Here is a 13,728-nt window from a genome sequence, read left to right as displayed (position 1 = left end):
AATGAGGGGACTGAGGGAATTCAAAGAGAAACAATAGTGTTCCATTCACAGTTGCTGTAAAATCTTGCCTACAGTCCCCGTGTTGAACAATATATTCTTTTTCTTCCTTTTTTTTTTTATTTTTTTAGGCCACACCCTTGGCATATGGAAGTTCCCAAACTACGGGCTGAATCAGAACTACAGCTGCCAGCCTGTGCCACAGCCATAGAAACATAGGATCCAAGCTGGGTCTGCAACCTGCACCACAGCTCATGGCAACACCCGATCCTTAACCCACTAAGTGGGGCCAGGGATTGAACTCACACCCTCATGGATACCAGCCAGATTCATTTCTTCTGAGTTATGACGGGAACTCCATGCATATTCTTATAGCTAATTTTACACCTGCTAGTTTATACCTCCTAATCCCCCAACCCTGTGCTGCTCCTACCATTTCTTTCTCCCCACTGGGAACCGTGAGTTTGTTCTCTCTATCTGGGTCTGCTTCTTTCTTGTTATATTCACCAGTTTATATAACCTTTAAAAATTTTGAATCACTGTATTGTGTACCTTTAACATATAATATTATACTTCAACTATAGTTCAATTCAGTTTAAAAAAGAAAAGAAAGAACAGTGCAGAGATGGGGTCTGGTCCTGGTTCTTCACTGGGGGAATGTGTGTAACAATTTGATACATATTGATACACACCTCTGATTGCTATGGCAACTAAGGCCTCACCCTGGTGAAGGAGGGTAACTTCAGGCTGAGGACAAGCTCCTGGACTCCAGACTGGATGGAACCAGAAGGCTGATGTTTTGAGATTCCTGGATTTACACCCTATTACCTCACCACCAACCAATCAGAGGAGGGTTACACATCCTCAACCCTCTCCCCACCCCCCACCCCCCACTTTGCCTATAAAGTCTTCCCAGAAAACTGTCAGAGATTTCAGGTCTTGACGGTACAAGTCGCTCCTTTCTCCTTGGTTGGCTTTGCAATAAACCTCCCTCCACTCTAGACTCCGAACTTTCAGGCTGGTCTCGCTGTGCATGGGTCACATGAACTTGGGTTCAACAACGCTGACAGCTATACGATCTTAAAAAGTTCCTGAACCCGTCTTAAACTCAGCTTCCTCCTCTGAAAGCGCTGCCTAACAACAATCTAACTGCGACTATCGCGGGCAGTGGTCAGGCTCTACTCTTACTACTGATAATACATAATGCGAGCGACCAGCTTTGAAGATGGAAATCAACACACCAGGTACAGAGATGACCTCACTCAACCGTCTGTCACCCAGGAATCAGGACAGCATCTGGCATAACAGGTAAGCAAAATAAAATGAGAGGAAAAAAAAAAACAAAAAAAAAACCAGCCAAATAAATAAATAAATGAAAGGTAAGGCAGCCTTCTCTCTCTTGTTACAAACAATGAAGACGGTGTATTTTAACACATGTTCGCACATCTAAGATTGGGTTTTTCCCCTCACATCAAATTTTCCCAGTAAACTAGTGTCAAGTGCACCTTGAATACAAAATCTGTTTATCCCCACACTCAGCCTGGACACCGAGAAGGGAGACCACAGCTTTCTGTCCACATAACATCACTTTGCAAGGCCAGTCATTGTTTAGCATTCTTTTGACCCTTTCCCAATCCCAATAAGCTCCCACCTTGAAAGAGGCTCATGAAATAAAATATCCAGTCCTTAATAAACTTCAGCCTTCCCCCCGCCCCCCAAGGCCGTGTCAAAGCTCTCCTAAAGGTCACGGTCTCCCTTTCTTACGTAAGCAATAAACTTGGCTTTGTCTCAGATGGCGTCTCCTATTATTTCATTTGAGATCTGACGTTCACCAAAGCCCACAAGTTTTCTAAGACTTGAATGATTTTTGAAAACTGCGAAGTCCTACGTAAATACAGATCTCTCAACACAGTACTTGCGATACTATCAATAACTGACATCGTGCATATATACATTCTGCTTGCAATTAATCCTTTCATAGATCATGTTTCAATGTATGATTTATGATGACAGAGCAAGACCTGTCACGTTCCCTTGTGATTAACTGGTTCAAATGCATCAATACACCCTTTAAAAGATTATAAATTAAGATATTAAGCCCCAAAGAAAGGTTCAAAACAGTATTTTCATTTCTTACTTGTTCATGGCCTTTCTTTTTATATGGAGACATTTCCAGAGTTATTCTTCCAACCCACAAGTTTAAATGCAAGGGACTAAATAATGTGGAGTCTTACCTTTTCCAGCTTTGAAAGAGCAAGAGAGTAACAGTCTTTGGCTCTGAATTGCATGAATCTCATGTTGGCTGGGTGGGTGAGCTCTGTGATAATACTGAGACTGGAAAACAACCTACATTTCAAAGAAACATGTGCATTACACTAACAGTCCAAGACGGTATTTTTACAACAGCGTATTTACGAGCGAGTGATTCCTAGCCACAGGCATAAGAGGACATGCAATTATAAGAGCAGGACGTGCACATACACTGTTCTGTACAAAGCAAGAAAAATCAAATGCTATTTCCCAAGAATATTTTAACCAACATTTTAGCACCATAAGAAAAATAAATTCAGTTAAGGTGGCTTTTATTAGGCATGTTCTCTCTACAAATTCGTAGAGCTGATTTAAGAAGTTACCTCGCAGATACTGTTGAAATAGAAAGTTGTAATATGAATGAACGTGCTGACTGGGAAAAATTCCCCATGATGATTCTACTGTCCATAACGGTGACCTCCTGTGTGTGGCTCCCTGCTCTCATACGACGTGCTTTTAAATGTCAAATCTTGCGACAATGGGCTTCTGAGAGGAGCAAATATTTTAACCAAAATAGCAACTCATTGTAATGAACTGAGGCCAAGGCTCAATGGATAGTGTTGTTCTAGAAGGATCCCAAGAATTTCCACTTGCCCCAGAGTTTTGCAAGAGCATTCTTCCCACTTACGTCCTTCCCTCAAAAGTACACACTGTACACACACACACACACACACACACACACACACACACACGATTATTTCCCCAGAAAAAGGTGGGGGTGGGGGGAGGTAAAACCACAGCCAGGGCTTCTCCTGTTCCTGTGGGTGCGGATCTGACCCTTGGCTGTTATCTGCACATGGGTGCTGGTTCTCCTCTTTCAAACATTTTGTGATTCTCTCTGATAACACTTCATATGATAATCAGCTTTGTGTTCCACACAACATGCCTGTCTTTAAACCCAGCTATTTAAACCCACTGCAGATGCCTACCAGTAGGCTGAACCCACACCCAGCACTCAGGCACCAGAGCTGCCTGAAACACGCGTGCTCAAAACATCCAGTTGGTGGCTCAGAAACAAATCAGCTTCCCCAGGTACCTCGTTTCACTATCTGCCTGGTCCAGGAGTGAGGCCACCGCCATCCACGTTCACTGAGTGTTTGACCTGGTGTCTTACAGAGGAAAACACGCCCTGTGAGGGGGAGCCCTGCCTCTGAACTCCAGCAGGACAGACGGATTCATGGCTTCCCAACTTCCTACGGCTGATGCACGATGTGCCAGAACGTCTCCCTTCTCCTGGGGAGTGACAGCCTGCCTGTGGGTCTAGAAGCCCCACCGGGGTTGCTTCCCAGCCTGAGAGGCCCTCAGGTCACTTTCCGTGGGGCTTAATCACTCTCTCGGTTAAGACACTGAAAGGTTTTTTGCTTGTTTGCTTGCTTGCTTGCTTGTTCGTTGCTGCCCGGGGGCATATGGAGTTCATCTGGCACATTCTGGGCCAGGGATCAGATCTGAGCCTACACAACGCGTCCTTTAAGCCACTGGGCAGGGCCGGGAATCAAACCTGCATCCTGGGCCTGCAGAGAGGTCATCCATCCCACTGTGCCATAGTGGGAACTCCCCAGAAAGGTCTTACAAATGCTTTCCTTCAGAGTCATCTGTGAAAACTGTATGCCCTCTTGGTTACACTCAAGGGCTAGTGTTTGAGGCTTACCTAATCAAAGCCTTCAAAAACTCTGATACCCTCAGATGTTTCGTGAAACCCACTCTTTAGAGGAGGAAAAAGAGCCCGTGTTATATGGCCTCCTCTCCATTTTGAGAGCAAATATTATTGTACTTTAGCCACAAAAGGTAAACAGTAATAAGTTAGATTGAAATAACAAAGAACCATCACGCCATAATTTCCTTTGTCGATTTTTATCGTTAAAAACATAATTTTATTTAAGCACTTGACCACTGTTTACAAGACAGCTTGTCTTGTTTCTGATACCTTGAGTTGGCTAAGGAAATACTAAATCTCGGCTTTTCTACAGGAGAGGTGTCGTGAAGCTTAAAGATGGGGTTTGTGAAAGGGCTTCGCATCATGCCTGATACAGAACAGGTACTATTCCTTAACTGTGGTGGTATTACTATTTTCTTAGCTTTTCTTTCTTTTTTTTGCTACTGTTGCTATTTCTGCTTGAAATGCACTTTCTTCCCTCCTCAATCTCTGTATTTTGAAATCTCATTGAGATTTCCTATCAAATTCCTATTAAATCTCATGGATATGAAGTTTTAACTTGGCCTAAAGGCATAATCCACAATGCATATCTGGCATTTGGTTTCTGCTGCTTATTACATTGTGTCTCTCCTTTTTTTTAGCATAATAGATTTTTTTTTTATTAAAGCATGGTTGATTTACAATGTTTCTTCAATTTCTATTGTACAGCAAAGTGACCCAATCACACACAGTTCCCTGTGCTGTACAGTGGAAGCCCATTGCTCATCCATTCCAAACGTTACAGTTTGTATCCACCAAACTCAAACTTCCCTTCCAACCCACTCCGTCCCCCTCCCCCCTGGCAACCACAAAGCTCTCCATGTCTGCGATCTGTTTCTGTTTTGTCCATAGGATCATCTGTGCCATATTTTAGATTCCACTCCATGTTCACTGCAGCACTATTCACAATAGCCAAGACATGGAAACAACCTAAATGCCCATGACAGATGAATGGATCAAGATGTAGTACATATACACAATGGAATACTACTCAGCCATAAAAAGGAACAAAATAACGAAGGTCATTTGTGGCAACATGGACAGAAGGAGAGACTCTTATACTGAGTGAAATAAGTCAGAGAGTGAAAAACAAATACATTGTGTCTTTCACTAACCCTGGTTGGTTTCATCCATGCCTGGGCTCTCCTACTAAAGTATGGTAGCCAGAGAGGCAAAATTCCCCTCCACGTGCCTAGCAATGCACCATTATCAACTTCTTTAATTGATAATTCCTTGTTATAATAAACAAATCACTCAGTTCTTATTTTGTTTGTTTTTGGTTTAGTGGATTGAAACTTGATGAAGAGGGTAAGCAATTTAACTAGATTACTTAATGGGGAAACACTATATAATATGTATTCCTCGTGAGTTTTAGCTCTTTTCTTCTTGCTTAAAAGCCACCAAAGATAGCACTTTTTTTTTTTCTTTTTATGGCTGCACCTGTGGCATATGGAAGTTTCTGGGCTAGGGGTCAAATCGGAGCCACAGCTGCCAGCCTACGCCATAGCCACAGCCACAGCCATGTCAGATCCAAGCCATGTCTGTGACCTATGCTGCAGCTTGTGGCAATGCTGGATCCTTGAACACTTAACCTCCTGAGAGAGGCCAGGGATCATACCCACATCCTCACAGAGACAAGGTCAGGTCCTTAACCTACTGAGCCACAACAAGAACTTTGACGTTTGATAAATTAAAGCTCATCTTTTCAGAAACTTTTGAAAAATTAGAGCAGTGGCCTGATGGAAAAAAAACCAATTGACTTTTGGGCCGGTACAACTCCATCTGGTAAGCCTAGAAAATGCCACCAACTGACAAATTTCATACCATCTGGACGTTTCAAAAGTATTCATTTAAGAAATATTTATGACAACAATGCCACTCAAGATATTTACCGTGATACGGCCTGTCACAGCACTATTCAATCATCTGTCACAACAGAAACTAAAATGAATAAATATCAGTAGCAACATGACTAAAATAAAGCAGATAGTCCCATTTAGAGAAGGAACCCCATATTCACAACCTGCACTTCTAAAAAGGTAAATAAATTGACCTAAGGGTTTTCTTTCTTTCTTTTCTATTTTTTGTCTTTTGGAAGGTTTAAAAAAAGGTCCCCAAACTGATCATACCAAAAATTTAAAGAGGATTATGCTTAGAACTTTCCATATATTAATTCACATAACCTTCAGAACCTCAGGTAGGGATTTCCTTGTCCTGTGTCCCACCTGCACCCCCTCTTTCCTGGAAGGAGGTGAGGGCGTGTGGTTTGCCCGACTTTGCCTTTTCAGCATCTTCCAGTTTGTGCTGGTCTGAGCCAAGCCATGAAGTGAGCTCAGCCCTACAGGACGAATCCAGTGGTTACCTTGCATGGCCTCTGATCAGAGTCCCACTGTTACCAGGGACCAGCGCTACCTAATCCTGCCTAACATCTGGACGTCCACCTGCCTGGCCTCTCCGGATCTCAGTGGTTCCCAACTCGTGTAGGAAACCCAGAGTCACTTGTCATTTCTCCAAATTCCAAAATTACTCTATGATTTACTTGCAATTAGTAGCTTACAGATGATGAAACTCAAGTACCGACAGACCAGAGACCAGACAACATGCTCCAGGTAATAGTCTAGTAGGTAGCAGAGTCTGGGTCACAGCCAAGCACATGGGTTCTAGAACAACAGCCCTACCCTTCCCATTCTAATAAACAGGTAAGTGAGAAAGGAAATAAATACCAACTAAAGTAGGAAGTTATTAAGAATATCTAGGAACATGTTGGACTTTTAGTTATTACAAGTCAACTCTATTTTATTCTTTTGCAAGCTCTGCTTCTCTAACTATACCTAAATAGTAGTTGTTCAATCATAACTTCATTATTGCTCTTTCAATTTACTGGGGACAATATTTAATATCTAATGCATCAAATAAATATCGAGTATTTGCTATTCAAAGGCTCTGGTCTCCAGGAGATAAAAAGAAATAAAACGTGAAATTTCTACTTTAGATTAGCCTCTGTGATCTTGAAGAAGAAACTGCAAAAATAATGTATGAATTACGAAGCTGTACATATCTTTCTAAGGATGATAAACATGGCTAAGTGAACGGGCCACAAATTAAGCAGCTTTAAGATGCTCATGCATGGAGAGCTTGTAAGGCACATCCAGGAAGGCACGGAGACACAGCGCCAGAGGAGAAATTTCTCTCTTTCTGTTCTGGCACCACCTCAGTATGTGGAAGTTCCGGGGCCAGGGGTCGAACCCATGCCACAGCAGTGACCAAACAGCAGTAGCGACAACTCTGGATCCATATCCCGCTGAGCCACCAGAGAACTGCCAAGAGGAGGAATCTCTGAGAAAACATAGCTGTAAACAAATGAAAAATGTATCTCGTTTTTATTTTTATTTTCTCTGAGAGACACGGCTTTTGCCTTCCATATATGTTATTTTTGTAACCTTAGATAAATTTGAGATTACTTGATTTCTTTTGTTTATAATCCTTTTCTAAAAATTACATCAAATAGAAATATAGATATACAGGTAGCTAGATACACCTGAGGTCTTAGAAGAGTCAGTGATAATATGATTGAGTGATCTAGTCATTGTATTTAGGTGATTTCTAGAACTGAAATTAGATAGGACAACAAAATTTATGGGATGTGCCATTTCTGTTCTATGTAAAATGAACCTACACCATTTACATTAAACTGCAAAACTTAATTCATTGTCTAAGTCTGCCACCTAGTGAAGAAACTGGAACCAAATAATACTTAAATAATGAACTATTTTACTGCTATGTCCTTCACATCTATAAAGTATTACTTGTATTCAATCATAATACTTTATAATTACATATTTGATTGTCTAATAGATTTAATTATATGCCTTTGAAATACTAAGACTGTAAATCTATTTCTGGGCCTTCATATGACCTAAATGCATTTTGAATGTATAACATTTTAGAAATAAAATGACATAATTAAGTCTCTTGTCCCTAGGTACTAGGATCATCCTTAAGGAATACAATAACTGGAGAAAATGTATTTCGTTCTATGTAACAATTTTCTACAATTACCTCGGGTTCTGACTCAGGGATGTAAGTATAATCGTGTTAAATGTCTATGGAATACTTGTCTGCTGAATTAATCCATCTAATCATTTTGACCTGCCCAGGATGTTAACCAATACAAAGATGAAAAACCTCCCATTTACTCTATTTCAAACTCCCAGGCTCGGGGTCAAAGCTGAGTTGCAGCAACGCGGGGCCTGAGCCGCGTCTGTGACTACCCCGCAGCTCGCCTCACCCCCCGACGAGGCCAGGGATCGAACCCGCATCCTCGCGGTTACCAGTCGGGTTCACTGCCCTGAGCCCCAGGGGCCACGCCCCTTCTTTAGTCTTCCTTTGCCCTGGACATTCGGGCGCCTGCCGTCCTGGCAGAGCCCAAAGGCTTCCAACCGGTCGGTTCCCACCCACTCTCTTTCCCTCGGACCGTGCTTCACGCCGTAGCGAAAACAGAATCTTCAAGGTCTCTATCTTTCAGCGATTCCCTGTCCCTCTTAAATAAGGACAAGTTACTAAAATGCTCTTTAAAGCCACGGAGAATCTGGCTTCTGATTCCCACTGCAGCCTCTGTCAGAGCCGCCCCCGGCTCTGTCCCAGTTCCTGGAAAGTGTGTCTTCCTTCCAGAGCCTTGGATCTGCTGCCCCCGTGTGGTCCACTCTGCGCATCTCCACACCCACCTGCTCCATCTTTGCAATGAAGGCTGAGTTCCCAGTTCCAGCAGGAGGCATCCCTTCACACACGGGACTCGATCCCGTCACACACGGGACTCGATCCCTTCACACACCGGACTCGACCCCGTCACACACCGGACTCGATGCCTTCACACACGGGACTCGATCCCCGTCACACACCGGACACGATCCCCGTCACACACCGGACTCGATCCCTTCACACACAGGACTCGATGCCTTCACACACCAGACTCGATCCCTTCACACACCAGACTCGATCCCCAACACACACCGGACTCGATGCCTTCACACACCGGACTCGATCCCTTCATACATGGGACTCGATCCCGTCACACACCGGACTCGATCCCTTCACACACAGGACTCGATCCCTTCATACATGGGACTCGATCCCGTCACACACCGGACTCGATCCCCGTCACACACCGGACTCAATTCCTTCACACACCGGAACTCGATCCCGTCACCAAACCGGACCGATCCCCTTCATACACGGGACTCGATTCCCGTCACACACCGGACTCGATCCCGTTCAACTACACCGGACTCGATCCCTTCACACACCGGACTCGATCCCCTTCACACACCGGACTCGACCCCGTCACACACCGGACTCGATCTCGTCACACACCGGACTCGACCCCGTCACACACTGGACTCGACCTCTTCACACACCGGACTCGATCCCGTCACACACCGGACTCGATCTCTTCACACACCGGACTCGATGCCTTCACACACCGGACTCGATCCCTTCACACACCGGACTCGATCCCTTCATACACGGGACTCGATCCCTTCACACACCGGACTCGATCTCTTCACACACCGGACTAGATCCCCGTCACACACTGGACTTGAGCCCTTCACACACCGGACTCGATCCCTTCACACATTCTTCTATTTTCTTTCAGCAGTCACCAAACTTAGAATTCTCCAGTTACACCTTTAAAATGACCTGCTTGATGCTTTCCTTGTACAGTGGAGCAAAACCTGCGTTCCCCCCCAAGCCCAACGTCCTTGGCATTTGAAGCGGCTGTTTTTCATTCAAGGCACATTTTGATGTGCCTATGTACATTTAACTTAGATATTAAGACTAGTTCATAAAAACATGAAACTGTTTGATATTTTTCAGTTGCACCGAGCACCTTGTTAGGTAAAACTTTAGCAAGAGATATTTGAAAGGGAGGATTCAGGGCCAAGGGGCGAGGCGGAGGAGGGGATGGGATGGACTGGGAGTTTGGGGTTAACAGATGAAACTATTACATTTCGAATGGATGAGCCATGCGCTCCTGCGGTACAGTGCAGGGAACTGTATCCGATTCACTTTGGATAGCACAGATGGAGGATAATGTGAGAAAAAGAGTGTGTATATACATATTATGGGGTCACACTGCTGTAGAGCAGAAATTGCCAGGACACTACAAATCAACTAAAATTTAACAATTTTTAAAAATACATTTGAAAGGGACGACTCGCTTCTCTTTCAATGTGGAAACCAGACATGTATTCACTGTGGGACTCAAGCTCTTAGGGGATGCTTGTGCTGGGGAAGCGCACTGAAGTGCTTCTCTTAGGTGTGCCCAGCAAGCTTAGGCAGGCAGGAGAGGAGGCTTCACAGGATCTCACGCGACCAAGACCTCATCCGCTAACATCTCCAGACAGTTTTGGGGGGAGGTAGTGGGCCAGTGGCTAAGGATTCCCAGAGTCTCTTCTGAGTAAAGAACTGAGCTAGTCCCTTGCTAGGGGCCTAGAGCCTATGGAACAGAGCTTGTCCCAAAGGAAGTTTGCTGCTAAATGGAGCTAAGAGTCCACGAAGACACAGTAGGTTAAGGATCTGGCATTGCAGCAGCTGCAGCATAGGTCACAACTGTGACCCGGGATCTGACCCCTGGCCTGGGAACTCCATACGCCACAGGGTGGCCAAAAAAGAAAAAAAAAAGAGTTCACTATAAAACTCAGCATGAGAGAAAGAACATATCTGGGTGAGGACCTGCTCAGGTCCTTCTGGAGAGATGGTTCAGTCTGGCACAAAGCACAGTGAGGCTGCAGGCTCCGCATGGCCCAGCCATCCCAGCTCAAGCTGCAGGTATGCTCGCTAAATGTCAGGCGGACAACATGCTCTAGACTTTGGATGGTAGAGATGAACCACTTCCTGGGTAGTTTCATTGGGAGAAACACGCAGGGGCCAAACCAGCACACTTGTAACTGCCACACTGGAGGGAGGCACCTTCAACTGCGCAGCCCAGTGTTCAATCGCAAAACTCCAGACGGAAAGGAGTTCTTGCCATGGCCCCGCGTCTCCCCTAACCCCTCCTCCCCTCCCCACCTCCCCCACACACATCTACACTGCCAGTGAATTGAGAGGATTCTCCTGTGTGCCTTTGGTCTTTTTGGACTAACTCTGAAGGCTCCTTGCACAATCTGGGGAGAAGAGAGCCCTGTCGGGGAAATGTGTGTACCCCAGGCGGGCGGAGGGTCATGTGATCAATCTGAGCTTCAGAAGAACACATTTCACCATGTTCCAGACTGGTCATGACTCAGGCTGGGACCTGGGACCTGGGGCTCTTTGCTGCAGTGGCTGCGATGCTTGCATCTGGACAAACATTGCTCCAGCAACAGAATAGAAGGAAACGAAATGGGACTAAAAATAACTGTGGGCGTGTACAGTTGGGGCAAGAAGATACAAAAAGACCAAAAACTCAACTGCCATGTACAGGGACTCTAGAGCGAAGGCGGGTGTTAGGGAAAAAAGCAGGGTACTACGAATGCCCCCTGCACACATCACCACCAAGGGGGCGGGCAGGCCCCCTAAGCCACCTCTCTGATCCTAGCCCTCTGCACCCACCCCATAGAAGGAGCCAGCGTGCCCTGCCTCGGGGAGTGAGCCAGCAAGGGGTTGCTGGTTTCCCTCCCCCTTGCTGCAGCAGGAGCCCCAGTAAAGCCTGGACTGAATTTTTTTCTGGCCTCTTACCAGTTTCTATTGATTAGGGAAGGCCCAGAACCCAGGTCGGTGGCAGCCATGCCCATTACACCAATAACCCACGTATTGGAACACCGCTACTTTCACGTCATACTTGAAATCCACCTCCTCTTCCCTGAGGTCAACATAAGCACAGAGGGAAGATTTCACTAACATTTTCCTTCGTCGTCTTAAAAGCTTAAAATGTAAAAATCAAAATGCCCCACATCCACTCAGGATGTCCAAGTAATCACGGCAAAATGGCCCGGCCCAAACAGACCCAGTCAGAAGGGCTAAAATAAAAGGCCGCGTCACCCCTTACGTGCCGAAGTCGTCCAGGCACTAAGCAGATCAGAAGATTTGACTGCTTCTTAGAAATAAATAAACCAAATAAAATACTGCATCAAAATTCTTGTCCACATGTTCTAATGAGAAAGTGACCACGATGTCCACTTACACGTTGTGGTGACCAGGATATCTTAGAGGCGGCAACCTGAGGACACATTCTCAACAAGCAGAAGCTGCCCGTTCTCAGCTGTCTGTTATGTGCCGGGCTCTGTTCTGAGCGCTTCTCAGAAATCATCTAACTTAGTCATTTCAACAACCTTGCATGGTGGGATGTCACAGCAGAGGCACATTCAAGCTGCCTAGATTAAAGGGAAGTTGACTTTGGAATTCTTCTGACTTAAATCCCCAACTTGGAGTTCCCATCATGACCCAGTGGTAACAAACCTGACTAGCATCTATGAGGACTCAGGTTTGATCCCTGGCCTCGCTCAGTGGGTTAAGGATCCGGCATTGCCGTGAGCTGTGGTGTAGGTCTCAGATGCAGCTTGGATCCCGCATTGTGGTGGTTGTGGTGGAGGCCGGCAGCTCTGATCTGACCCCTAGCCTGGGAACCTCCAGATGCTGTGTGTGCAGCCCTAAAAAGACAAGCAATAAATAAATAAATCCCCAACTCCACCAAGACCAGCTAAATGACTCTTAGGATGTGTCTCACTTACATTAAAATACTTAAGCATAAACAGTGCTGGAGGTTCAAGCGTGAGTTTGAGATCAGCTCCAGGGGCGGCCAGCATTCTATTCCACCGCCCAGGAAGGCTCGGTTTGTTTTTACTCAGAACACACACATTCTAGAATTAAAACAGCTTCTGCTTTCCGCAGTTCTGTCCACATTGGAGGCCTAACTAACCAACTAGAAACGGGCTCTCGTTTGAGGAAATAAATGATGCAAGATTGGCTGAGGTATTTCCTATTGTTGGAGTAACTTTCTAGGCTAAGATGGAGTGGCTTCTGCCCCGGTGCCCTGTCACGAAACCCAAACTCAGGTGACGCTCCTGTTGCTGGGAACACTTCACTTGACCAAAAACAGGACACATCTAGTCAGTCAGGTCCCACATACCAAGCCAGCCCTGGGCTCTGAACTTAGATTCTTTTTCTTTCTTTGTTTTTTATCTTTTCACTTCTTTGTTCCCTATTCCTTATGCTCTAAAAGGTTCCTGCCTCCTGCTCTATTTTGTAGTTCTCTAGACTCTTGGGAATGGACTCTGCCCACTTTATGAAGAATTCAGGTTTGTTTGTATCACCTAAATTGTCCTCTTTAATCATGTGCACTACCAGCCACTCTGGCACACTCAGTGTGTAAGAATCCAGTTCCCTTAGAGATGGGGCCGTAGGCTTTTCTCCTATATAGTCTCTGCCCACTCTGGGTGGACTTCTGGGTGCCTGATGCCTACTCGTAAGAGTACCTGGATCCCACCTCTGGAACGCCGTCATCTGCCTCTAGGGAATTTCATGCAAGGTGATGGGTAGAGAACCTGAAAGGATAGCAAACCGGGAGTAGGAGGAAGAGAGGCCAGGAAACAGAGTTGAGATCCGCGTTAGCGCCTCGCTGGTGATCAGTCATGATTCTGCGGAGGGTTCAGCACAGGCCTGTTGATGACGACTGATGTTGGAATTTAATCTGAGTAAGGAGGGAGGACGAGCCTTCAGGTGACTAAGGACAGGGAAAGGGGGCAGAATCCGTG

General features: G+C 45.4%; 1 protein-coding gene across 2 annotated transcripts in view; it reads right to left on the bottom strand.

The window, feature by feature from the left end:
* Window positions 1-13,728, bottom strand: part of KCNT2 (potassium sodium-activated channel subfamily T member 2) — a 344,132-nt gene that overhangs the window by 51,153 nt on the left and 279,251 nt on the right. For both annotated transcript variants that reach the window (XM_047755168.1, XM_047755167.1), the window contains one exon: window positions 2,232-2,343. In XM_047755168.1, coding sequence (XP_047611124.1) covers window positions 2,232-2,343 — 112 coding nt within the window. The remainder of the gene's footprint in view (window positions 1-2,231; window positions 2,344-13,728) is intronic.

The sequence above is a fragment of the Phacochoerus africanus genome, chromosome 12 (genome assembly GCF_016906955.1).
Source record: "Phacochoerus africanus isolate WHEZ1 chromosome 12, ROS_Pafr_v1, whole genome shotgun sequence".
NCBI lineage: Eukaryota > Metazoa > Chordata > Mammalia > Artiodactyla > Suidae > Phacochoerus > Phacochoerus africanus.
Note: the sequence above shows the minus strand (reverse complement) of the source record. Positions and strands in the feature narration are given on the sequence as shown.